Source organism: Scatophagus argus, chromosome 1 (assembly GCF_020382885.2).
Source record: "Scatophagus argus isolate fScaArg1 chromosome 1, fScaArg1.pri, whole genome shotgun sequence".
Classification (NCBI taxonomy): domain Eukaryota; kingdom Metazoa; phylum Chordata; class Actinopteri; family Scatophagidae; genus Scatophagus; species Scatophagus argus.
The window spans coordinates 6,795,099-6,821,163 of record NC_058493.1 but is presented as its reverse complement, the minus strand read 5'-3'; the positions used below and the strand labels follow the sequence as shown (position 1 = coordinate 6,821,163).

General features: G+C 40.6%; 1 protein-coding gene across 1 annotated transcript in view; it reads right to left on the bottom strand.

Moving 5' to 3' along the window:
- Window positions 1-26,065, bottom strand: part of LOC124069654 (AT-rich interactive domain-containing protein 3B-like) — a 50,603-nt gene that overhangs the window by 21,444 nt on the left and 3,094 nt on the right. Inside the window, exons 3-4 of the mRNA XM_046409023.1 lie at window positions 5,705-5,779; window positions 5,032-5,104 (exon numbers count right to left, since the gene is read on the bottom strand). Coding sequence (XP_046264979.1) covers window positions 5,032-5,104; window positions 5,705-5,779 — 148 coding nt within the window. The remainder of the gene's footprint in view (window positions 1-5,031; window positions 5,105-5,704; window positions 5,780-26,065) is intronic.

The following is a 26,065-nucleotide window of genomic DNA, read 5'->3' as shown; positions in this document are numbered from 1 at the left end:
GCCCTCTTCATCCTTCATCCTCTCTTTTCACACATACAGACATGCGACGGGCACTCCCTTGTCTGCTGTCCATCAGCATTGCCATATCAAAAAGGTTGGCCCCCACTTATTTGGAGATCATTAATCATCCCGTGTAGAACAGGAGGCCCCTTAATCCAAGCCCTCCACCCCCCAGCTTCGCCAAGCAGGCCACAGCACTGCCCTCCGCCCCTATCCCCCATGGCGTTATCAAGTTTCAGTGGTTGTAACTGTAGCACAATAAACAGAGGAGGAGGAGCATGGGGTGGGGGCCAAGGGAGGAGGAAGGAGATTGAAACAGAAAGACAAGAGAGAACAACATGTAACTTTCTAAATACATTCTTTATTGCTTTCTATGTAAAACATGCTTCTTTGGTCTTGAAAACAGCATTCAGCTGTATAATCTCTAACCAGTCAGAATAGAGAAACTAGTTGAAATAAATTGATAACCCAGTTGCAGATGAAAACTATTATACTGATTGTTCAATAGCTGTCCGGCAAAGTGGCAGTTCAAAAGGTCCATCTGAAAGTCCTTTCACCCGCAATCTAACACTATTTACAATGGACAAATGTGGCCACAATACCCAGTGTTTTTGTTGTTAAATCAACCAGGTGCTGCCACTTTCCAGAAGTTGTGGGGTGTTAACCAAAGGAAAATGAGGCCATATCAAAGAGCCAGAGAATGTTCCTATTGTAGTGTGGTGTTTGCACAGAGGGCCCGCCTGTTACGAGGGCCAGTGTGAGGCTGACCGGGGGAGTAATATAATGCATACATGGATCCCCAAGAGCCCATTCATGGCGTAATTGGTGTGGACAGAGCTCTCAGTCTCATGGTTACAGTTAGGGAACTTCCTCTAATGTCATGCTGGGAAGCCACTCTTTTCACAGCACAAATACTACATAAAATATCTAACTTAACCTGGACGTAACATTCTTCTTACTCTTCATCTGTGAAAAAACTGACAGAGACACAAGCCATTTCAATTTGCTTAAGATGCAAATGATGTTTTTGGGGGTTTCTGAAATACATACACAGTCTTTCCTTTTTATCTGTCTAGTCTGTAGTAAATTAAAAATGCTTCAGTAAAGGAAAATACATTTTGAAATTATCAACCTGTTTAATTTTGATTACAGACCAAATAAAAGCCCTTGTCTCTCATTTTGCTCTTCAAACCCTCTAAACATTACCGGCAGCCACAGTCAAGATTTATAGGTACAAACACAGCAGAACCACTGACACTAAGTTTAACTGTACAGCCGGAGCTAATTGAGACATTATAATCATTACCATCTCCTCTTCCTTCCCTTCTGCTCCTTCCCCTAATTCCATATATCTTTCTCCAACACCATCAAGCTCGCTGCAACTTAATGGCACAGACAAGGCCGGCTTACGACTTTATGACTATTAACAGGCTTAAATCTACTATGTAGGGATTTCCCCCTAAAATAACTCTGAAGTAACGATAGCACACCATGTGGTCCCTCTTAAGCTGAAGCTACACTTCCCATTAGAAGTGTCACACTGGGATGGATCTAGCTCATGCTGACCACAACGTGTGGGGTTCTCTGACTGGAGCAGAAAAAGCTAAAACACTTGTCTTTTCCCCGTTACTCCCTCCCTTCCCTGACTGGCAATTTCACTGAACAGGAGCCTCTCTCTCTCTGCTCTGTCCATCACAGACCATGGCCATTAATCACCTCAAGTGGACAGCACTGACAGGCAGTTGGCTGCATCACTCTTTTTATTTTCTTCCTTTTTTTTTTTTACCTTTATCATGCAACCGTAGCTCTTGCAGCCTCACTTACTGCCCTCTTCACAACCCTAACTGCAAACCTCCGTCCCAAATGAGAAAGTGACTGGGTGTCAAACCAAGACAAATATTCACCCACCTGCTTTATTGAAACCTTTGAGGTGGTAAACAGTATTGAGCCAGCATCAAAGCTTTTCTCTGTGTTGCTAGTGGGGGTGAAACAGCAAAGCTTGTAATGGATATGATGAACACTGATGTCAGTGTAACTCATGCAGGCTAATATCCTCCACCCACACTCCTCCGACATGAGCAGCCCTGTTAGTGCATTTACATTACATTTACATGTCAGGCCATTAGTTGATGTTTATGTATCTGCAACGAATGACCTGAGGTTATCCTCTAGCATAAAGCTAAGCAGCTTCTTTAAAGTTACAAAGAACAAATGGAACACAGGTCAATGGCGAAAGCAAAAGGGGCTCAACAACGGACGTTGGTGTAATCAGAAAGAAAAAAAGAGTCAAGAAAGTAAAGGTAGAGAGGGAACTGCATGTGTGTCTTCTGCTATTTCAGTGATCCAGCGCTTATCAATGGGCCCCTTTAAGCACAGACAGGATTTAGGACAGCTGCTAAAATTCCTCAACCATTAACACACGCACACACACACACAGCCTGTTTTTAAGCACAGAGGCAGGAAATGGGAATCCCTCGTAAGTTTTCCTTCCGCTGTTGCTTTCCTCTCAAGGTCTTGAGGCCCCCATACTGAGGTGGGAAAAGCACTTCACCATTTGTCTTTCTCCATCCAGAGATTCCACTGAATTTCACTTAACCTTCGTAACACATCACAAAATGAAGAAGTATTTTTGAATATTCTGCTTGTAAGGTCAAGTCAGATGAAGAGGCTGGCAATTTCTTTATTGCAAGCTGTCATCCCCCCTTCTGCTTCCACATAATAACATTAAATTGAAAGGCTTTCTAAGTACTCTTTGGTTTAAAAAAGAGTGCAATAATCTTGACCTCATATCTAAGAAGTGAAAGGAGGAGTGGAAGGAGTAAACGCACAGTAATTAGAGGGTGCCATCAATAAGAGCTTGGCAAGGCTTGCTCTTCATCTCAAATAGTCTTGGCACGAACAGCAAAAAGGGAATCCAGCCAAGCAATTTGTTCCCTGTGATTAAGTCTCTGGTTTGAAAGACAGCAGAGGTCAGCCAAGTGCCTCTCATCTTGAGGGAGGGGTAAAGAACACACTCTAGGTGGATGAAATTAAACTGTACCCTCCTGTACAATGGTTGCATCAGTTCTCTAATGTCAATAGCAACATCTGCCCATATCCTGCTTCCATATTTAAAGCACCACGCTGCCATAGTCATTTAATTTTCACCTTTTAAATTACAACAGCGAGAATGTCTATCTGTCCTGGGGCTCTTTCACTTCCCTGAATGAAAACATAGCATTTCTCACTTTTCGCCAAGTATGCCTCTTCCTCCGTACTTACTATTGCTCACTTGTGCTGATGATGATATTACAGGAACTTGATCCATGCAAGCTGATTCCAGTTGGAAATGTAACTAGATTAAACAGATCAAGTGAAATATAAGTGACAAGAGTTCTGATTTTCTAATTCATATTGGTATCAGTGAATCAATGTGTAGTTTTTTATTTTGCTTTCATGTGAGGTGGTTTGTTGGGCTACAAGTTAATTATAATTAAATATCTTTTAAAAAAGTGTTCTATATATTCCATATTTCACTGCATATTTATGTCTATTGTGTTTGTTTCAAAACCTAACAAAGGGATAGTAAAAATCAAAAATCAACCTATTTTTCCTGCCTTAAATAAGTGCAAATTTACTGAACATAATGTGACATGGCGCAATGTAATTAGCCAGTTATCTGCTGTCAGGTGGCATTTTAGTCAGTTTGATGGATTTCTCCGTCTGACCAGCGTGAGTAAAGGGTCAGCCAACCACTCCCAACGTCTGCCACCGGACAGAGATGCTAACAGGGCCCTGACAGATTCTGTCCCTCCCTCTCTCTGACTTCACTTAATTCATCACCCTCCAAACAAGACCTCCGGATGCTCACAGCAGACCAGACACTCAGAAGCTGCTGTTCTGGTGCATGTGAGTTCATCAACATATGCGTACAAGCACATGCACATCAGTGCACATGGATCCATCTACACAAATGCTCACACCATCATCATCTGTCACAGTCTGACAAAACAAAGTATGCTTCACATACACACTCACATACATATCGTATCACCCATCATAGCCTGTGACAAAACATAATGAAGTATGAACCATACACACTTTCAGACCATCATCGCTCATCATGGCCTGCCAAAACATAATGTAAAGTATGCACCACTGTAATAACATTGTGATTCACCTTGGGTGGTATTGCCCAACTCATGTAACTTGTTGCTTGGCAACAGATTTGTCTGATAAAAGCCTAAGTGCATTAGCTGCCCTGGTCAGAAGGGTAGCTAATGCACTAATGCTAATGTCAGAAGGGTCTTGTAGGCAGTGTCAAAGCAGCACGCGGTCAGCTGAGCTTCCCTGGCAGTGGGACAACAGAGGCCATCGCCAGATCCTTTTGGCTCTGATACTGCAGAAACCACAGGATCAACAGAGGCGGACCTCACCTGCTGACCCTTTAAGGCCTTTACTCTGGGGAGGGGAATTAGTAAAGGATTTCTTAGCCAGTGAGAGTTACAGCATGCTTTTTGAGCTGATCAGTGACATGGCACACTTGACAACTGCGCTGCAAGACCAAATCCACAAAGGAAAGCTATCATATTTACACTTGTTCACAGCCTTTTTCAGTTTATATTAATGTGTATAGCACGTATAAATTGTAGCTGTGCCGTAGGTAGGAAAAATTAACCAATCAATCTACGGTACTGTGAAATTCCAGATCCTCTGTAAAACATGACAACTCCTGCTCACACAGAGACAGGTAATGAATCTTAAGTAATGGAAGTCTAGTGGCATTTGCTTTTTCCCCATAGGCAGAAGGAGGGGAATTAGCTCAAACCATTGTCACACTCATGATGACAAATGTATTTCAAAATTAAATGAATTGTGGTTTTCAATTTAAAAGTTGTACTGAACTGTTTATAGGATATGAAGCCTGAATCTCCTCTGAATCCAAATGAACTGCCAATTTTTAAGTATATGCTACACCGTTGAATGTGACAAGCAAAGCACGAGTGAAAAAGCATCTGCCTCTTAATGGAAATTTCTGGAGAGTACTCTTACCTCTTTTTTGCATGAAAGTGAAGAGGTCATCTAAAAACTCCTTCCTTTTGGGGTCATTGTCCAGTTCATACAGCTAAAAGAAAAAACAAATCCTTATTAGGTGCAACAACAGTGTGAAAACATGTTAGCTGACCACCGCATGGGCAGTTATAGTTCTTACTGTGTGGTGTTCAGTCAGCCCTTTAAATGTATGAAATTGCCATTGCTAGATCTGTCGGCTAAATAGCGCTATTCTGAGAGCAGTCCGTATTTTTTGCCTCAGCTTTCTTTTCTTAATCTGAAAGGGCTGATAATGCCTAAAACCTTTCAGTAGCAAAATTTTTCATCAGATATGTTCTCTAGCTGTACTGTTTAATCACATTTTCAGAGCTGTGAAAATGGTTGGCTAGTTTGTTTCATTCATGTCTACAATGGTCTTCGCAGTACAAATATGAGATAGTTACTTCCTCTCACAACCATGCATGTTGACAGCCAGCTAACCTATTATCAGTCAACTTTAAAAGAAAGGTCAGGCAAAATGAGGCAACACATCCATCAGTATAAAGAATATCCACTTGTTTGACTCTCTTAAGAAAGAATTTTATGATATAACTGGCACAACAATTTTCTTTTTTGGTTATTTAAATCTGAACCCACTGAAGCAATCCTATGATCACATTCTCCACATGCTTACCTTAGCAAAGTCTCTGGAGGCTTCTCCTCTTCCTCTGCTACTGTCGGCCTCATCCGCCCAGCCTCCACTTCCATTCTACAACAGGCAAGAGCCAAAAAACAAATAAGGTGAAAGTTAATCACTGCTTCTTTCAAAGAGCATCCAGTCTGTACTAATCTCATTGTATTACCGATGAGTCTTTCTAACATAACACTCTTATCTATTATTAAAATTATTCTTTTGACATTTTACCTTTATTTGACCATGGCAGTAGAGATACTGTGAGAAAACATGGGCAGAGAGGAAAAACAATAACGTCATGTAGCAAGGTCCCTGGCCAGAATTGACACTGCCTAGTTTCACCACTAATGTTGTAGCAAATGTGTGATTCTTAAAAATGGACTTCCAATGTAGTTTTTTTCCTTAAAAATGTTTATTTGGTTTTTACTTACGATAATCCAATCAGGTCAACACTGATTGTAGGTCAAAAAGGTCATGTCTGGCTAAAAAAACTGGGCAAACCCAAAGCTAGTCACAACAACTGTCAACATTCTGCAACACAAATACATGAAAACTAATATATACTCAAACTCCAAGAGTGCATTTTTCCAGGGGTTGGAGGAGTAACCTCTGGAGTTATTGTGCCTCTGAGCTCCTGTGTCCCCCTCCCCCTTCATCCTCAAACATCTCCATTTGACCTAAACCATCTGCATCTGGGCCTGCCCTGCCCTGCCCCCACCCATGTCTTCCGACCCAGCTGGATACAAGGGCCCCCCATCCTTCAATCTTAACGCAGCTGTGACGGGTGGCCAAGTTCATGGAGTGTAGCTGGCTGTCAGGAGGGGCCAAGGGAGGGTGGGCTGGTCAGCAGCCCTAGCGCACGCACGCACGCGCACAAACACACACACGTGTGTGTGCAAAGGCTGATCATGGCTGTGTGCATGTTTGTGAGTGCGGGGGGGAGGCAATGGCCCCACAAGACGGGAAGGAAGGAAAATAGGGGCAGAAAGGGGTGCACGGTATGTGCCGACCAGGAATGTCTCCTTAAAGACAAAACCTATAAAAGCATCAGGAATCAAAACAAGATCCGTTTGGAGGGGGACGTTAATAGCTGCAGCCCAGGGTCTAGTTTCAAACGGGAGCCCATTGGTCAGTGGCAATTACAAGGCCTGAAACGAGAGCTGGCAGGGCAAAGGTTGTCAAGGCCCCTGAGAGCAAGTAATTTTCACCCTCTAACTTTCTGTACGTGTAACAGTTGTCAACATTCATGCTTCCATAACAAATATTCATCAGCCATAAACTTGCAAACGCACTGAAATTTCAAATTTTCAGGGTAGAGATGAAGACATCAATACTTGTTGATTTCAAAAACGTCCCCAAAACAGTTATCTTTGTAAAGGTTAAAATTAACTTACATCTTGACAACAATGAAAAAATATATTTTTTTCTTCTCAAACTAGCCTGAAAGGCTTAGTTCCAAACTGCTATATTTTCAGTATTGAATGAAAGTAACATTTGAAGTCCAATGTTCAAATTTTCAAAGACAAACCAGCAGAGTGGTATTCTTTAAGTAAAACTCCCTGTCAAAAAATGATCTATTATTTTATCACACTGGCTTTTGAGGAGATGTCTTGTGTTAAAACTAGTCTAGAAACAAAGCTCACTCATAATAAAAAGTAACTACTGTCAATTTAGATTATCTATAGTATGTCATGGAGATTACAACAAGACAATGATGGTAAATGTACAGTATAGTACATTTAGAGGACTTCTGGACCTTTGCTCACAATTTGACCACTTCTGTTAATCTTTAACCATTATAAATGATTATAACAGAAGATAATTCAGACTGCAGCTATGGATAATCTCACATGCTTGCCCGTCTTGCAGGAGAAAACCTTGGATTCGGCACCTTTTCTACATGCTGGATGTTCTCTTTTGAATAACCCAGAGGTCGACAGTAATCTGTAATCTCATGGCAGTAAACAGCCAAACAAGAAGCCTTAAAGCTTCATGAGAAACACTGTCAGTCTGCTTGTCAAACGTGAACTTGTTCAATCTTGCAATAAAATATCAACATCAGTTTTAAATTATAGTTGACCAATTATCAATTAATCTATTAGCCTATAAAATGTCCAAAAATGTAAAAACAAACAAAACAAACAAACAAACAAAAAGAAATCACATCACAATCGCTTATTATGTCAAACTACCAGTTCAAGAATCTTCATTTACTGTCAAAAATACAAACAGTAAATCCTTACATTTAAGAAGCTGGAACCAGTTGACATTTTTGGTTGAAAAATGACTCAAGGAATTAATATATTATCAAAATAGATGGCAATTAATTTTCTTCTTGTGACTATTCAATTAATTGACTAATTGTTGCAGTTTTAATATGTTATAGTCTTATACAAAGTAAAGAGTAAATTACTATGACCAATAGCAGAATCAAGTCCCAGCTTTCAGAATCAGATGTAACTACAAAAGAGCAGGTTTCTTGCTGGTTTTGTTAGGTGAACAGAAATGTGTTTACACACAAACCACGTGCACACCAACAGGCATACACACACGCACATAGAGACAGACACACACACGTCTCCCTGAGGAACACTTTGCCTTGTGTGAACACAGGGGTCAAGGTGTTCCAAACATCAACCAAGAACAAAGGTCTAAAGTGACAGAACACCAGTGTCTAGTACAGTATCTGCTTCATCCTCTTCTCTGCTTTAACTACATTTTCTGAGCTGCCCATAATAAGGCAGGTTTGACACAAAACTAGATCATTTTTGTCCCATCTTCAAATTAATTAAATTACCGCTGATGCTACACAGATCTTTCTCTTCAATCAAATTATTTAACAGCAAAATTAGAAAAAGTTCTCACAATGTGATAGATTAGTATTCCAGCAACTATCTGTTGCAATTTCCCATCCAACAAACAGAAAACTGACTGCTATAGCATCACGGATACTTAACTGAGAAGTGCTCTTTTGTAGAGGGCAAGTAGATGCTGGATGACTCATGATAAAAGAGACAGACACCAGCAGGGCAATATGATGGCATCTCTTCTCATTGGAACAGGATATGCAGAAAATCAGGGTTGGATTCTTGGGAATACAGCCAATTTGCAGGGTGATTTGTGCAGCAGAACTACCATAAACTCACCTGAGAATTTGGGAGCGACAGTATATGGCAGTAATGCACCTCAAAGCTGGTGTGTGAACCGTCGCAGAAAAGGAGAGCAACAAGAACATAGTACTAGAGTGATACACAGAGCAGGAGAAATCCTTGAATTACTTGAATTATTGTTCTCATTTTGACCCTTAAAGCTTAAAACTAACTTCTATGAGAGTATTAAGTACCTGGGGTCTGGGAGTGTCAATTCTGTCATCACTCATCGTAACTCAAACAAGCTGAGTTGCATCTATAGAAAACTGTTCCTGTCTGTTCCTCTAGGTGGTTCAAAAAAAGCACAGTAATTGAAACATGAAGGCCGTTGACCATGAATAGACATGTTGGCTCTTGAATTGGGACCTTGGTCAGCTGAGGAATGTTAACACTATGTTGTTTTTTGTCAGGTTAGAGTGGATACTGATGGTTTTGGGACCACTCCTTATGATCAGTCACCTCAGCCCCTTCATCACATCAAGCACTCCACCCAGAAATTACTTCTTCAAAAAAAGAAATTCCCACACCCCACTTACAATCATGAAGGGATGCCAAGGCTTGGTTTGCTTATGTAATTCAGAATTGTTTCAAATTAAATGCTTAAAGCATGGGTCTTTATGTTTATTTATATGTATCATAAGTCCTTTTGTTACTTCAGTACAGATGTATTGTGCTTTTCTTTCCAGTCTCAGAGCCAGCCATTTGAGAGTATATCTGTGTAAACTATAATACCATTAGGTCAAATTAAATTATAATATTCACATAAAGTGCCAAACATGTGTGTCTATGCATGTGAGCTGTGTGTGCGCGCGCAGGTTATTGGATGCACAAAAGCCTTCACATATTTAAGTAGCCCCTGTCTCCAGGCTATGACTCTCTCATGCAGGTTTACTGGCCAGGCAGTGGCTGGCCTAATCACATCATGGTCATATGTGATTGACTGGCGCAGTGACAAATCGGGGATAAGAATAAAGTTGATAACCAGGAATTAGCTGTAGCTAGTCACCTAAAAAAATTCTTGTTTATATGCTTGTTGTGGTATCCATAGGTTCACGTTGTGTTTGGTATTACTCTGTAGACAGGGCTCTGTAGTGCAGTGCAGAGTATTTCACTCTCATAGAGTAGACAATATTGCTAAAAGCGAAGCTCAATAAATCAGTAAGTGCATCTTTCTCACACACCTTCCTATTCTCACTGATTATTTGATTGGATCTGTCCTTTCTTTTTTTGATTTCTTGATCTATTTCCAGTTATTTGCTGCTTCTCTCAGTGAAGTGGTTGAGAGGGTTTCTGATTGGTTGAGGTACTAGGATGGTGGAAGTGTCTCTCTGGCAGATGCAAAGACACAATATAGATGCATGTCAGAGCTTGTGTGTGTATGTGTGTGATTGTTCAGAGTATGTGAGAGGGTGTGTGAGTTGATGAGGCTATTGTCAGACATTAGACCACGCCTCAACAGTGTATGAGGAACAAATAACCTATTTTTAAATTAAGTGAACAAACATGCAGCTTTCTTGCTATGAGGCAAGTATTATCTAACTAAAAATTACTACTTTCTAAGTGTATGTCTAGTTTTTAAATGGTTTACTGACTGAAGGCATGAATTGTTGCATTTTAAATATGTTAAGTATTTGACTGACGAGAATGTTTCATTCTTATACTAGCAACTTTATAACATTACACTGTAATATGTAAATTTTGCTGGCAGGAGAAGCAGCCTAAAATTGAAATAATCTTATTATTGCGTTATAAGATTAATGTTAATGTTACCTGAGAACAATTTGGGTTAAACATGACTACTAGGAATACTACAGTGTACAACTGAGCACAAACATGTCAATATTTCAACATATATATTAGCATTAGATTCCCCCCCTATATACTAATACTATATATATTTAAAAAGCTCTGTTTCAACATTTCAGTTAACATAAAGCCCTGGCAAAGCCTGTAATAAGGGGTTCACTATTATACTTGAACTGACATTAAATGAATCTGTGTAGTTCTATTCTGTATTGTATACTCTATAATTAAATTAATCTGCAATTTTATACATTGCTCTGCTCCCTAAAACACTCAATTTCGAGTGCACCTGTGGTGAAACTCATGCATTTGAAGTGCATCCTTGTGACGTTATTATCGCACATTTTAGGAGACATGCTTTTATCTGCAACAAGTTGACATTCTTTGCATATCCTTCCATCTTCAAACTACAAACTACATAACACACATCGATACATAGCTTGGGGGTAATTCTACGCAGCCATTATAGAAAGATGGAGCAGAGCCACCATTTTAGTGAGGCCAGGCATGCCGGAACATGAAGGGTTAATGGCTGCTGCTTGGGGAGTGGGGGATGGATGGCATTGATTGCTCAGGATGTTGACAGCACTTCTCCAATTTGATAGTGGAGCTGTTATTAGAGGAAGAGGCTTGTTCTTAATAAAATCATCATGTGATTTGCCCCCACTCTTCAAGTAGGAGGTTGGTGGGCTCAAATAGCAGCCACCGAGTTAAGTAAATATTCATCGTGTTAGACTCACTTTGGAAATCATTTCATGTTAAGCTGAGGAAAACTTGATGAAATAAATTTCCACACAAGCTCTGAAAAAGGTCAGCAGCCAATTCCATACTGTGCACGCAGCACTGAACCTGTGAGGTCACTTTCATAATACAGATAACAAGCTCGATGACTCTGGCTGGATGGATGGATGGCAGAAAAAAGAAGTGACACCATAGCTCATCTGTAACGTGGAGTAGACCTGAAAACAGTCGTTGCAGCCTGTCAGTAGGATCCTGCGGACGAAACAAAACCTAATGAAGAGAGGCACGTGCATCTGCCATGCTAGAGCTCTTTTAGCCCTGAGCCATGCCCCCAAAAGCCTGCCTTCCTGCACCAAGCTACTGTCACGACTCTATGTGTCCCACCCTACACAGCTCCACATTGCAGACCAAGTCCCCCTGGCCACAGCCATTGAACAGCAGGCCCAAATCAATAGTCATGAATGTGCAAACACAGGGAAGTCCCCAGCCCCCTCCGGACGCAATCTCACAGCTCATGTCAATACTCATCATCCTCAGTCATCTACTGAGAAACTGAGATGAGGGCTGCACCACAGCTCTCAGGGTGATCTAACCCTGTGCCTCCAACAAGACATCCTAACTTTAACTAACGTAATGAAGGTTTCCATGGGAAACAGTCATCAGTTTGCAGTTATATAAAGAAAGAAAAAGCCGTGTAAACAACCACACCTATCCTCAATTAAAACAAAATACATGCACATACAAGGAACATCCCCATAGCAACCTGGCCAGTAAATCAAGAGTAACAAACTGTCTCTGTACTCTCAGTGTGAGCTCCCTTAGAATAGACACAGAAGGGAGGGTGACTTCAGTAAAATTCACCAGCATTCCTGTACACCAGTAACAGGACCTCACAATAACAGGAGAGCCCCTCTCATCCCACAGGTACTCTTAACATCTCATTCCCGGACTAATCTTTTTTAGCCAAATTGCTGCCTGTCAAAACAGTTCAGCAAGGGAAATCTTTTAAACAGACACAGCGGCAGTAATTTAATCACAATCAAGGCCTCCAGCAGAAAACTGGATCACAGCCAACAATAGTGATAAATGGCAAGCAGTCAGAAGAGACTGCACACATGCTCAGAAGTTTAACTTTTTTGTTTTGTACATTTGCCTAAAAATTTTATTAAAACTACTCAGGATGGAGGTTCCTCTTTTTCTAAAATGTACACTATTGTAGTTATCTAACATAGATATAACAGAACAACTTAATACTGCTGTATTTACTGTATTCTGTATACCTTATTGTGAAGACAACTAGATTTGTGATTAAAGCAGATACGTAATACTGGAAAACATGAGTGCTGAAGTCCTTAGTTAAAATCCATCTGTAAAGTTGTCTTTATGCTCTTGAAGAAAGCGAATCCGCTTCCTCTCAGCATGCCTGTAAAAACGGGCATTGTGGGGGGCAGCATTCTCTAATCCAAATCAAATAATTGAGGCCTTGATCCCACAGCGGGACTCTGGGAGTTATTATAGTGCCTCTTCGTGGGGAGGGGTTCATGGGTGAGGGGTGTCGAGAGCCGGGCTGAGCGGATGGCGTTCTTTATCTGCTAACTACTGTAAAGGATCTCATGGTGAGCTGCCCATACGCTACCGCCAACAAAGGCTCTGACTAATCGTGATTCCATGTGCGACAAGAGGGAAGTAAATCTCACTGCCACTTGGGAACATATGGTAGAGTTCCTACTTACAAACAGATCCACTTTGATTCTCTGCTCTCATTAAGAATTATTACGAAGCACAAAAAAGGCAACATATTACATGAGAGCACGCCGGCAGCAGGGGAATAGGACCCAGGGGCACGCCTGTCTGAGAGTGTCCGGTCATGTTTGTAGCGAGAAGAGATTTCTGGCTTTTGAGGGAACAGACAAAGTGGCAGGGACAAGGGGCTAAACGTCCAGGGGCAGAACATGTTGCTACCTGCTTCGTCCTCAGTGGTGCTAAAAGGGCCACTGAAAAACAGACCTCCAGGCAAGACCACCCCTCCCTACATTAATCACTCCAATTACAAAGATGAAAAAGAGAAACAAGGAAAAAAGAAAGGGTGAGGGGTGTCACTGATAGAAAGACAGAATTAAAAAAGGCAAGCAAACAGAAGCACAGAAGAAAAACCTACACAGTGATCAGCATGCTTTTTCACCTCATCCATACTGTAACCAACAAGAAAAACCTATGTCTGAAAGAAACGGGTGGATTTGCTTATTTAGTTGCTGGGCAAACTTGTCTGTTGGTGACCAGCAAGTCTGGTTTGCCAAATAAACTGACTGCATTTGTTCAGCTCCAACCCTTTCACCAAGACACCACATTCCACAGGCTGAGGCCCATCCCCCATTACACTAGCTGGCCCCTTTCGCTGCCTCACACAAATGCAACGTTTATAGGCTGCTGTGGCCAGAAGTTCACACTCATTGGTTCAAAGACCCTTTCACAGGGAGAGCAAACATTTTAGTGAATCACATCTGTGCCACCACATACAGTACTTCACAAGTTAACCCTTTCCCGTAGTGTTTCAGGCCCTTAAGAAACTAGACCTCATAAACCAGATTACCCAACTAAACTATGTACAGACTTGTATGGGGGTCCCTTGATGGCTCCTCACTCATAATTTGATTTGAAGCTATTAATTTTGTTCTGTGAAGTGTACAGCGACTAGTCTTCAACATGCAAAACACTTATTCATTTCACAAACGTACATATTCATGTGCTAATATAGCTAAAAGAGGCTAAAAGACAATCAAACAATTTTCACTGTAATTTTTGGGGCCCCTTGTAATCAGAGCTGCTTTGAGCAAAAAGCTCTATTGTTGTATTCAGGTCTAAGCAGCTATTAGCAGTTTCTTCTGGGTGAAAAGCTTTGGCTAAAAATACCTTGCATATCTCACATCTTTCAAAGAGCAAGTATCCACTTCACCCCCATGCTAACGGCAGCTGGAGACATCACACAGACCTGATACACCTTTATATACATTCTCGTTATACTGACAGCGTGGGGAACTTGATACATTCACAATCAACAAAAAACTTTCACTACCATTAGGACACATCACATCTAATTACATATGAAATGACAGAGGTCAGTATGGGCTGCAGTCAGATGGGTAAATGACTTCTTTGTGTGGCGTATGGCATTGGGAGGGGGTTTGGAAACCAGTCCCGTTATGGTTTCCTCCATCGGAGAAGTTAGTGTTATGACCATCTCTTTGAATGTTCAGTATCCAATGTGCAAACCATAAGTGCAATTCACAGCTTTCTGTACAGTCTAATCGATAGGGAATGATTTCTCTGTTCAGAGACAGAGGTATCTGTTTCCTCTCAGCTAGCGTTAAGTGTGCAGGGGCATTCCACCTCTGACAGGCCAGTACCCCCCAGGGACACAGGCCAGGATGGTGCAGCCCGTCACGCATCTGGAGCTCATCTCCAGAGGCAGAAAAGCCACTACATCTCTATTGGACACTCCAAAGATAGCAGAGACACCCAAAAACTTGAAACTAAACCATACCAATCTCATGTTTGATGTGGGAATCACTGAACCCAAATTGAAGAAAACAAATTTTGAGTGTCACTTTGTCACCACTGCTGTGAAAGTCAATCATGCAATCACAAAACAACATCTATTAGCCAGCAGCAGTCAAGTTCACTGATTAAAAATGTTAGCAATCCTGTCATATCATAGAACTTCTTTGTTCAGTGTTTGTTCTGCTCATTGTCACAACAGACAAAGTGCCCAAAAGTATAGACATTCTACAAGTGCAAACCAGCCCTGAATGGTGAGTTAACCATCCATATGCAACGGTACTAGACATCATTGTCAGTATTTGCCTGTCAGCTTCACCTTTAACCTATATTTTTCTGAAAAAAAAGGCAGAGCTTACAAATGTCAAAAAGACACTGGTCTCTTGATTAGCTGAGATTTATTTCAAGAATATGAGCATGGATTTAAAAATGATAAATAGGCTGCCACCATCATCTTTGCAATCTCTGTCCTATGGAAAACCACTCATGACATGTTGAATCATAGTGCTTGTATCTGTAGAAAACACAGCAAACACCTCTGAAACAATGCTGTGTAACCTATGGAAATTGTTGATTAATGTATTTTGTTTAATCACTGTCAAGAAGTCAATTAACAAATCATTGATTAGTCATTAACATATATTTTAACATATTTGACTTTCTTTCAGCCTACCTAAACAAATTTACAAACACATATCACGCTATACACTCCATAAGTCACCTTACTATCCAAGCCGGATTTGGAGGAAATGACATTTGGCAGGTAAATTATTGTGCATAGTCAAACTAGATATTTAAATTGTTGACAGCCTCAAGAAAAAGAACTCACTTAAATACTTGCTGAATACTAGTATATGCTTCTGTTCAGCCCATAAATGCACATCACATAAGTGTGATATGTATCACCAGATAAAGATATAATGATTCTCACATAGAAATTATGATGTTGCAGCATTAGATGATACGATACAAATAACAGAGTACACAGACTGTACTCTGTGCAATACAAAAGCAGCTAAAACACATACTGAGAATAGTTAAACCCATAAATGCAAAGACAGACAGTTTCCAATCACAGACTTGCAGATTGGCAGATGTTTGCATAGTACATGGTTCACATTCATTCACACTTACTGAATTCAGCACCTTGCCCATAAGCCACTATTGTTTTCAGCGAACAATACAAAATATTTTTCAACCATGCTAATTCTATAAAGCACAAACAACTCTATCTGAATGAAGTTGTTCTGGCATTTGTATGTATGCTCATTTATATAAACCACACATACATAACTTTAAATCTTACAACAACACTGATTCCAAAATGCATTGAATTTTCCACCAATCAATCATTTAAGCGTTGTGTCCACTTTTTTCCCCCTTTTTGTTTAATAAATACAAAAGACCTACCCACACATCCCCCCTGTTCTTTAAGTGTGGACCTTCCTTAGGTTTTCTAATCACATTTATTTAGGGCAGGAAAACCTGAGATGTCTTTGTTTGACCAGATGGCTGGCTAATCAAGGCTGGCTCCACTGGGGGTTGGGGCATCCCAAATCTGCCACAAACATTATTGAACCTTGTTCCACATTAATGTGCTGATGTTTGTTAGAAATAGCCTTGCGACCTGACATACAAATTTACACTGTAAATGTAAATTTCAGATTTAAAGAAACGTCACACTCAGTAGCTGCTTCACTTTGATGAGGTGAGGCAAGATGATACCTCTGTTGTCAAAGGAATAATTCTGCATTTCAGGCTACATCACTGAAGGTTAAGAAACAATGCAGCAACATTTCTGATAACTTCTTCAAGCTACACCATATAGTTCCTATAATAACCTACACTCACTGTAGTCTCTGCTGTTAATAATTCAATTTTCTGTGCCACTCTTTAATCATTTACTAGCATGGCTTTTGAAATTATTGACTGCAGTTGACATGGTCCATAGTACTATTCACAGTGTGATTGTCTATTAACCAGATCAGCTACAGGTTTGAGCCTGATTCATTCATTTGAAATGATTCAGTGATTCAACATAAACCTTTCAATGCAGTACAAATGGTGAATCCAACAATTTGTGTGTAGTAAACATGAGGGTCTATTGCACACTATCATTACAAACTCTCAAATATTTCCAAAAAAAAAAAACCTCAATCTGATAATAAAAATGGGTGCATTTCTTTTTGTTCCTAACATGCAGCAACATGCTCTCTTGAGCAGAAAAGTGTTGAGCACTTGGTCTGAAAAACTGAGACTTTATTCATAAGTGCCTCTTATCTCCAAAATACTGTGTCAATAAATCACTATACTACAAACAGGACTTAACTCGCACTAGTAATTTTCTTTCTGTTTCCTATATGAAGTATTGTGTACAAGAGTACACAATTAAGCATTACTAGCCAGTGGCTTTGACAGACACACCGCCTACTGTTGGTTTCTTATGATGACTGTGGTTCAGGAAGTAAGCAGCTTTGGAGAATGTACACCCCTAAGTGTAGAATGTATATGTTGGAAGCTGAGCTGCGAACACATTGCTTTTAGTGTAATGTGACGTTTCCTGGGCAGCAGCCAAGAGCTTTTTTTCCCCCTTCCTTCCTCCTTTGCTGGCAGCTCCCTCTTACAAGCACATTACGCTCAGCTTGTATTTGAAAACTTGGCAGACACACAACCGGGCCACAAGCTACTATAAACTACACGAGTTTCTGTCAGGCAGCGCAATGACCATGCCGACTGAAAAGCAGGCAGGCTGCAGAAGGGAAAGCCTCCTGCACCTCTTTCATGTCCTTCTCCTCTGCAAGGCTCCGTTGAAGGTTCCAGTCAGCTGCTGTGTTTACCCAAGGGCCTTGACACAGTGGCCTAGTTAGCACCTACAGGCCCCCGACACCAGCCTGGAGCTCAGCCAAAGCAATGGCAGAAGATTGCCAAGAAAGCCACTAACAATAGACAACTCTCACTCTTCGCCTCCACACCTCCTAACTGGCTAGCCTTTTCTACAAGGAGCAAAGCCCTCAAATGACACAACCTACACCTAATTGAAAACAATTTTTGAAACAGCTGCTGTCTAGTAGGTCTTTCAATGGGGCAGACCAAGGAACTTTTGATCAATATCAGCAATATAAAAGGCCAGTCCATATCAAATCTCCACGCTTTTTTTTTTTACTTGTGTTTGAGCATTGTCACTTAGCGGATCACCATGCTTGTTAATATTGCAAAAACAGTCAGTGAAGTTGTCAGAAGCTTCTTTACTTTTTAAATAATAATTTCAACAGTTTCAATAATAATAACATTTGCTTAAAATGACAGAATTTCTGTAACAATATTGGAAGTACTGAAACTAATAACAAAAACAGATCTACAATCAGCTTTTAAACCCGAGATAGTAGCTCAGATATTAACCTTATCACAAATGTTTTGGTATGTGACGGAAAGAACGATGTGCAGTTTGTTAACAAAAAAAAAGAAAAAAATTTAAATTTTTGCCATAATGTTTATAGAGGCATCAGAAACCACAACATTTTCACAATTTCGTTGCAAGCTATTTTGATAATTCATGAATCATTGAAATTATTTTTAAGCAAAAATGTCAAACATTTGCTGGTTCCATCTACTTAATTGTAAGGATGTGCCTTACTTCTTTGTCATTCATGACTGTACAAGTCTTTAGGTTTAGGACTGCTTGGACAAAAGAAGAAATTTGAAGACAGCACTTCTGGAAAATTGTGATGTCACAATTTTTGGGGATTTTTTTTTTAAATCAATTAATTGTGAAGGCAATTGTAATATTAATCACTAATGAAAATAATGGACAGTTGCACCCTTTATAAAGTCAAGTTTTTGCATACTAGTATTGTATCAGAGTTGTTGCAACAACAGATGAACAAGTTAAATACACAGTGTATACGAGACCATACATAGTACAAGGACAACAGGACCTCACATACTGAGCCAAGGGTCACTGCAATGCACAGTGTGAACAGTAGTCTATATACATGTGTACTGCATATATCACTATAGTGTGCACAGTCAGCCTATATAAAACTCAAGGAGACTTTGCTCAACAGTGTCATATGATCTTGGATCTATTTTCCTGCAGCTGCCGAAGGGGTTGGTGGATGTCATTGTTTCATTTGGCTATTCCCCTTTTTCTGTTTGCCTTCATTAAAGAGCAGGTGTTGAGATATGCTGAGTGGGAGTGGTTGTAAAGGACGAATGGAACCAGCAAGGGTGTGGGGAGGGGGCTTGTGGTTTCACTACCAACTGATCAAATTACAGCAGGCATCAGTAGCTCAGTTTCCATTAGATGCAAGGAAGTCAATCCTCCAGGGTCAATTTGGGAAAAAAGTGTGACAACTCTAATGGACATGCACCATTTGCATTTAAATGTGAGAATTTTTGCCTTTCAATTCAATTAAATGGAGACGAGCTGCATGGCCCTCACTGACAATGCGCATGAGGGGGACTTCCAAGGAGTAATTTGCATGAGCGCTTACTTCACTCGAAAGGCAGACACCTCAAATGCAAAGGCAAGAAGGCCTTGAGCTCTTAACAGGTAGACTTGGCAAATCATATTGAAATGGGTCTATTGAGAGAAGCACAACAAATTTCTTCCTTATGCTGTACCTTCCACCATACTGCATTTGAAGCTGGATGGGAGTAGGTACACTCAGACCTCAAAGGGCACAACTTTATGCAAACGTGTCCATAATGCAACTCACTAGAGCATACAGACAATAAAACCACAAAGGAAATGAGTATTTCAAAGTTCCAACACCTGCATTTTCAACTTCTCTAAAGGAGTTATCACATGAAGAATGAGGAAAGTCAAAATCTGACATTTGACAGAATTACAAATGACATTTGTAAATGAATAAAAATTGTAACATCCATTAAATCAGCAGCATTGCTAAAACAGTTCCTTTTGAAAATTCATAGCTCCTACGCGATGTGTTACAAATACTAGTGTTTACAAACCACGAGACAAAAGAGCTCCTCTTTAAACAAGTTTGGTGAAGGTATTCTTCATCGAGGATGTTTGTGTGGCTTATATATCACCCACAATAACAAAGTGGAGTGAAAATGTAACTATTAGCACAACCCATTCCTCAATTTGATGGAGATCACCATGGGATCCCCTTCAGGGATGCAGGAGCATGACTAACTTCTGGATACTATAGTGCTGTGTGTGAACGACAGAATCATCAAGACAGACTAGACAGCTCTAATTAGTGTTGTGTTTGAACAGGCCCTGGTGTGGCCAAAGTGACCGGACTGGACCCACCACGAGAAGTGTCCTCCCGTCTGCCAGTAGCAGATGTGCCCTCTGGGACTCAGACAAATAAAAAAAAAAAGTGTTTCTGCCTGCACCAATTGGCCCTCCCACCCAGCTCCTCCCATTCAGGCCCTTTGGCTTTTTTTTTTTTTTAACAGCCCCTGCGACACTGAGTTAAATGAATTGAAAGATCACCAATCAGAGGCCTGACTACAACATGGACATGCACCCACCCACCCCCATCAAACCTCCTGTCTCTTGTTGGGAGCCCCTGGTGGGAATGTTCACTGTTTGAAGAGTTAACTCTTTAATTCCGTCTGGAATGTTTCCTCTGGGTGGGGCAGTGTAGTGTGCTGAGCCAGACCACTAACCTCTCTTCTCCTTCCCCAGCATCTCCTCCCCCCTCTCTCTGCCCACTTCATCTCCTTACTAAATTCAATACCTCTATTTCTGGGCTTGGGGAATCGTCCACACTTGGCTGCTAAGAGCAGGTCAGCACAAAATGAAACTTGGTCTACGCCAGCATGATTGCGCCTCAACTACACCATGCAGATTTTCAGATAAATCTGTAACTTACATCTGCATGCCAATAATTTCCCACTCACACTGACTATTTGAAAAAAAAGAAAAAAAGGTTTAACAGATGTTGCCATCTACAATAATACAAACTACTAAAAAAATATTTAAATCTGGATCAAGTTCAGGTCACTTGATCCAGCAGTACTGCGTTGAAAGGCATGACCAACTGGCATCAGAAAGTGCTCAGCACTGCCACACTCATATGTGATACTGAAGATTTTATCCAGTTTAATATCTGGTGTCATGGGGAGTTTAACGGGGATGAGAGGCCAAAAATTATTTGAATGAAGATATCGTATTTATTGTTATAAACAGCTGACAGGCTATGCTATTTGGATAGATACTATGAAAATGAATTTTAAAGCTTTAAGAAGAGAAATGTCATTATTTCATTTTGAATTTTCATATGTGGTTATTTTTAAATACAACTGACAATTTCAATGAAGTGTTCCAGTATTCTACTGGAAACCGGAAGAGCAAAATATAATTACATCACACTAATTGCGTAGTTGTAGGCGCTTTATTTGTTTCCATCCTGACACAAATTTAACCACAGCCATAAGAGCCAGGTTGCACTAGAAAGAGAAGAACATTGGTTAGAAAAATAACACCAAAAGGGACAATACAGAGCTAAAAGCCAAGTCGAATCCACCCAAACCAACCAGCGAAGGTCTGCGGTCAAACACGCAATGCAAGGTTCACCGAGCACTGAACAACATCAACTGTTTCAGTTGATGTTGTTCAGTGCTCGGTGAATGAACCCACCATATAAATGAGTACGTAAACATCACACCAAACTCGAGTCTGTTAAAAATGACAGACAACTAAAACCCACTTTGGGAATTATTGTTTGTTGTTAGGTTTAGCACTTAAAAGGAAGACATGTCAAAGTAAAATAATTGTTAAAATAAAGTCCTTTTTATTTCTTAATACATTAAAATTAATTTAAGTACTTGTGACACAAATTTAAATGCATTTAAACATTTGCAATAAAATGTAAATGTTTATGCGTATCATGTTCTGGTTGAACAAATGGTACAAACAGAGGAAGGAACAGAGAAAGAAATGGCAGGTCAACGAAAATATTGAGAGGAATTTCACCCCATTGAGCTAAAATCAGACACCTTCAGAAAGGCTTGTCTTTATAAAGATCAGCATTGTAACCAAGGGGGGGCAAATCTGGAAATGAGATTAACCGTTTAGCATGCAGGCCATTCATTACAGATGTCATTAGTAATATAATTTTGTGGTAAAGAAGTCAATCATATGGCGAGCAAATAAAGAGAATCACATTTACAAAACGGAATGAAGAAGAAAATTTGATAACAAAAATGTAACTTGTAATAACTTGACTGTAACAAGAAAATTAGGAAATGTATTAACGTTCAATTTAGACGAAGTTACACACCCCCTGGCACATACATTCACATACACTGAACAGATCCCCATTAGGGTCACCCCTTTATTGCTGCTTTATTGGTACTTTACTGTAACTGTCTGATTCCTGGCCACATAAAACCTGTGTAACATTGTATTTATTATGATATGAATTCACTATTATGAGTGCACAACACACAACAGAACAGTCAGGGTCAAGTTGTCAGTTCCCTCTGTAGCTCAATGTTTCTTATTGTGAACAAGCACTGCAACATGTTTTAATGGACCTCAGCCTTCTTCGTTATTTCTCATCTGAATGGCCTCCACTTTACAAACTGGTCAGACACTAATTCCAGCCTTATTACATCAGCGTAACAGGAAGTCCAGTAAACAGAATAAGACTAAGTACACCATTTAAAACCCACTGACAGTTATGGCATGTATGACATAGACAAAGGATTCACAAAGCAGGAACCGGGTCACATTGGCATACGCAGCATGCCCACCATCCCACCATAACATGGTGATAATGTATGTTTTTCACACTTGCAGCAGCATTCCCAACAACACCGGGTGGGCTCAGGCACCAGGACAGAGTTGTTCCACTGTGACAATGAAAACTTGAGTCCATTTGCTGAATACAATGTCTCCCTCATTTATCATAAATGAACCATAAATGAGGCCAAACATTCCAGCCTCTAAAAGCTCACACACAATCCTTATTGATCTCTGCACTGCAGCCGTTCAGCTCCCCACTTCCTGGCTGATGTCTTTCTGGGGCGACAGCTAAATTATGCAACAGCGCTGGCTCAACAGAGAAGCTTCAGTGCTTGAACAGTGGGAGAAGGGCTCAAAGGCGGCAAATGATGGCAAGGCTGAGTTGCAACAAATGCCAAGTTACTGTGGTCTGGTCTGGGCCACCATTTTGTCCCATGGCAAATATATGCCCAGTCAAAGTTGAGACTAGTTCTGTCCAGCTCTGATTTACAACTAGCTTTTCCATGTTTGTAGCATTTCCAGATTAGAAACGTCTCTGATATGGCCCAAGTGACTACAAATACAATCAGGCAGCAGGGGTAATAATCCAGCCTCTTGTCACTGAGTCTACTAAATGCATTACTCTGCAAATGTACAACCATAAACGTTCTTGGCTGTAGGCTAAGGTCTATGTTAAACAATGAATGCAAGAAACAAAGTGTGTGATAGGTGTTCTTCAAGGATGTAGGATATGTACTTTTTTCATGTGATACTGATGAACTAATAATTACCTGCTTCCAATGGCTGATACCAATAAAATAACTGAAAATTTTAAAAAGAAGTTTGTAACCTGTAAATTATGCACATCTGGGGTTAAGAAAGGCTAATATGTGGTGAGCAAAGATGGATTATATAACACTCCAAAGATTTTTTTTTCCTCCTCTCTCAATCCTTGTGGTACGCATATCACAAATTATGAAAGAATTATGAAGAAACTGTAAAAACTGTTGATGCAGTTTGACATGATGAGCATGACAACAACATGTTACGCTTCTCTTCTTCTTCCCCTTCGTCTTCTCTGTGTTTACTGGCAAATCGCAAACCGATTTTAAAAGGTGCATACTGTCACTTACTGTATCGGAGTGTGTAGATATTGTATTTGTGAAGTTGGTGAAAGCATCTGGCTTCATATCATCAGCCCTATTTATCAGTTAATATTTCATTATCAGCTGAACAATATAAAATCTTCTCATTATCGACTTGAAAATTAAAATATTACATTAAAATATACTGCACCTGGTATCTTAACATAATTTGCGTCACTGAATCATACGCTCCTGAGCATATGATTTGGCCCCAAAGCCCATCAGTTTCAATCGTGTACTGTAACCTTATCCTCTTTTGCACAAGTTGTTCAAGGCAAGAATATTGTTACACTGTTATTGCGCCTCTCTATTTTGTGTAAGAAGTACAAACAAGGAAAAGGGAAGCATTGTTGATCGGCCTCTGAGCCAGCAGAAACGGTACTAACAACGCCAGCTTGCTTTTTAAAAATCATACTGCGGCATTACACCAGTGTTGTTTGATTCGGTGTCAAAAACTAAAGCTGGCCTAATGGCAAGTCTTCACTGCAGGATTTCTGCATAAAACAGAATTTTCTCATCTCTCTCCCTCTGTGATTACAGCAATGCAAAATGGGGAAATATTCGCTGCCTCTACTTTGTCTGAGAAGGTAGAGTTGCACAGGAACAAACAGCATGTGAACTGTATGTACAACTTGTGGAAGAAATGCCACTGCTCTCCCACTACCTGTAGCATACCACATAACATCTCACAGTAACAACATCCAGCCAATCCAACACTGAGACACAATCTGTGTTCTGCAGCCATGATTACAACTTTAATAATCACTAAAGGATTATTGCAAAGAGAGGAGGGGTCTATAGGCTTGAGTGTATGTGAGCAGGAGGGGTGGGGGTGGATTACAGGGGTCATACAGCCCCTGTCCCACTGCCGTGGAGGCCAAAGTGCTGAGGCTGGCCAGCCGGCCGCCTGCCCTGGCCCTCTCTCCACGCGACGCCTTTGTCCATCCCCTTGTTTGACAATTATTTACTCTGCTGTTTAGAACAAGGCTGAGGTCACCACACATACATCACTGACATGAAAACACAAGTTACCCGTGTCTGTCCACCCCCAGTTGACCTGTACAGGCCTTCACCATTCAAAATACTCAGGATTGCAGGACTAGTGGAATAATCAAATGGCTGTCAGTTAAGTGCTGCTGCTGGATGAGGCCAAGTACAACTCAAGATTACATTGTTACTACAGGGATAAGTCTGGCTCCTACTATGCCAGTTTGTTACTCATGTCCCATCCATGCATGAGCCATGTCTAACTTCGCAATCGTCACTATTAGTTGCTTAAAATATTGGTACACTAACAAATTTATTACTGTCAAAATTTTCATTACTGTCCTGTTTGTTTTTCTCTAAGCTGCTACGGAAGGAAACAGGAGCCAAACTCTCTAAATATGGAAAGTCATGGCCCAAGAGCATGAGGGTGGTCATTCGCACACATGGTGCTTTGGGTAAAAGCCTCCACTCAAGGTGGAGGCCACAGGAGATGTAAATGTTCATGTAAATGGTCTTCTGTACATTTGTCTCATTTAACTAGTCATCCAACCTCCCCCTTGTCACTGCTTTTAGAACATAATAAATGTGCTCTCCACATTATTACAGGGGTCGGTATTTGTGGCATCTGCCAGGCTTGTCTCTGGCCTCTCGAAGACAATGACATCAAAAAAAAGAAAAAAGAAAAAAAAAACAGTTCCCCTACCTCCACTGTCCCCCTCCCCCTACAGCAGTGCAACCTGAAACTGCCTGAAGAGATGAGCCGTCATTAAATACTGCAGAGCTGACATAATGACAGGAAAGATAAAAGAGAGGAAACAAAAAAAGGCCAGACCAATTCTCGTCCCATAATGCCTCCCCCAACCCCCAGGCTCAGCCCCCTTCTCCTAATAAAAGACACCAGGCCACAGATAGAGCACTGGTCAGCTACATCTTTGCTGCTGTGATCTTCTGCTCTGACAACATTCACACAAATCCTGGCCACCTCGCAGAATAATACTACTCCACTCTTTCTGAAACCTCTAGAAACAATAAACTGTCCAGACAATGCAGGGAAACTCAATTCAAATAATGCTCATGTCCCATAGACTGATGTTCCCAATCATACCCAGCAGATCCTGATGGGGACAGAGGGTCTAGTTGATAAATAATAATAATAAAATCACAACTACTACTGTGCCTCTGCCCTCCTCTATACCACCACCTTCCCTAAATTTAGGAATGTGATCCAGAGAAGTACCATTCAAAGACATTTGCCTTTAAATAGACTGTAATAAAA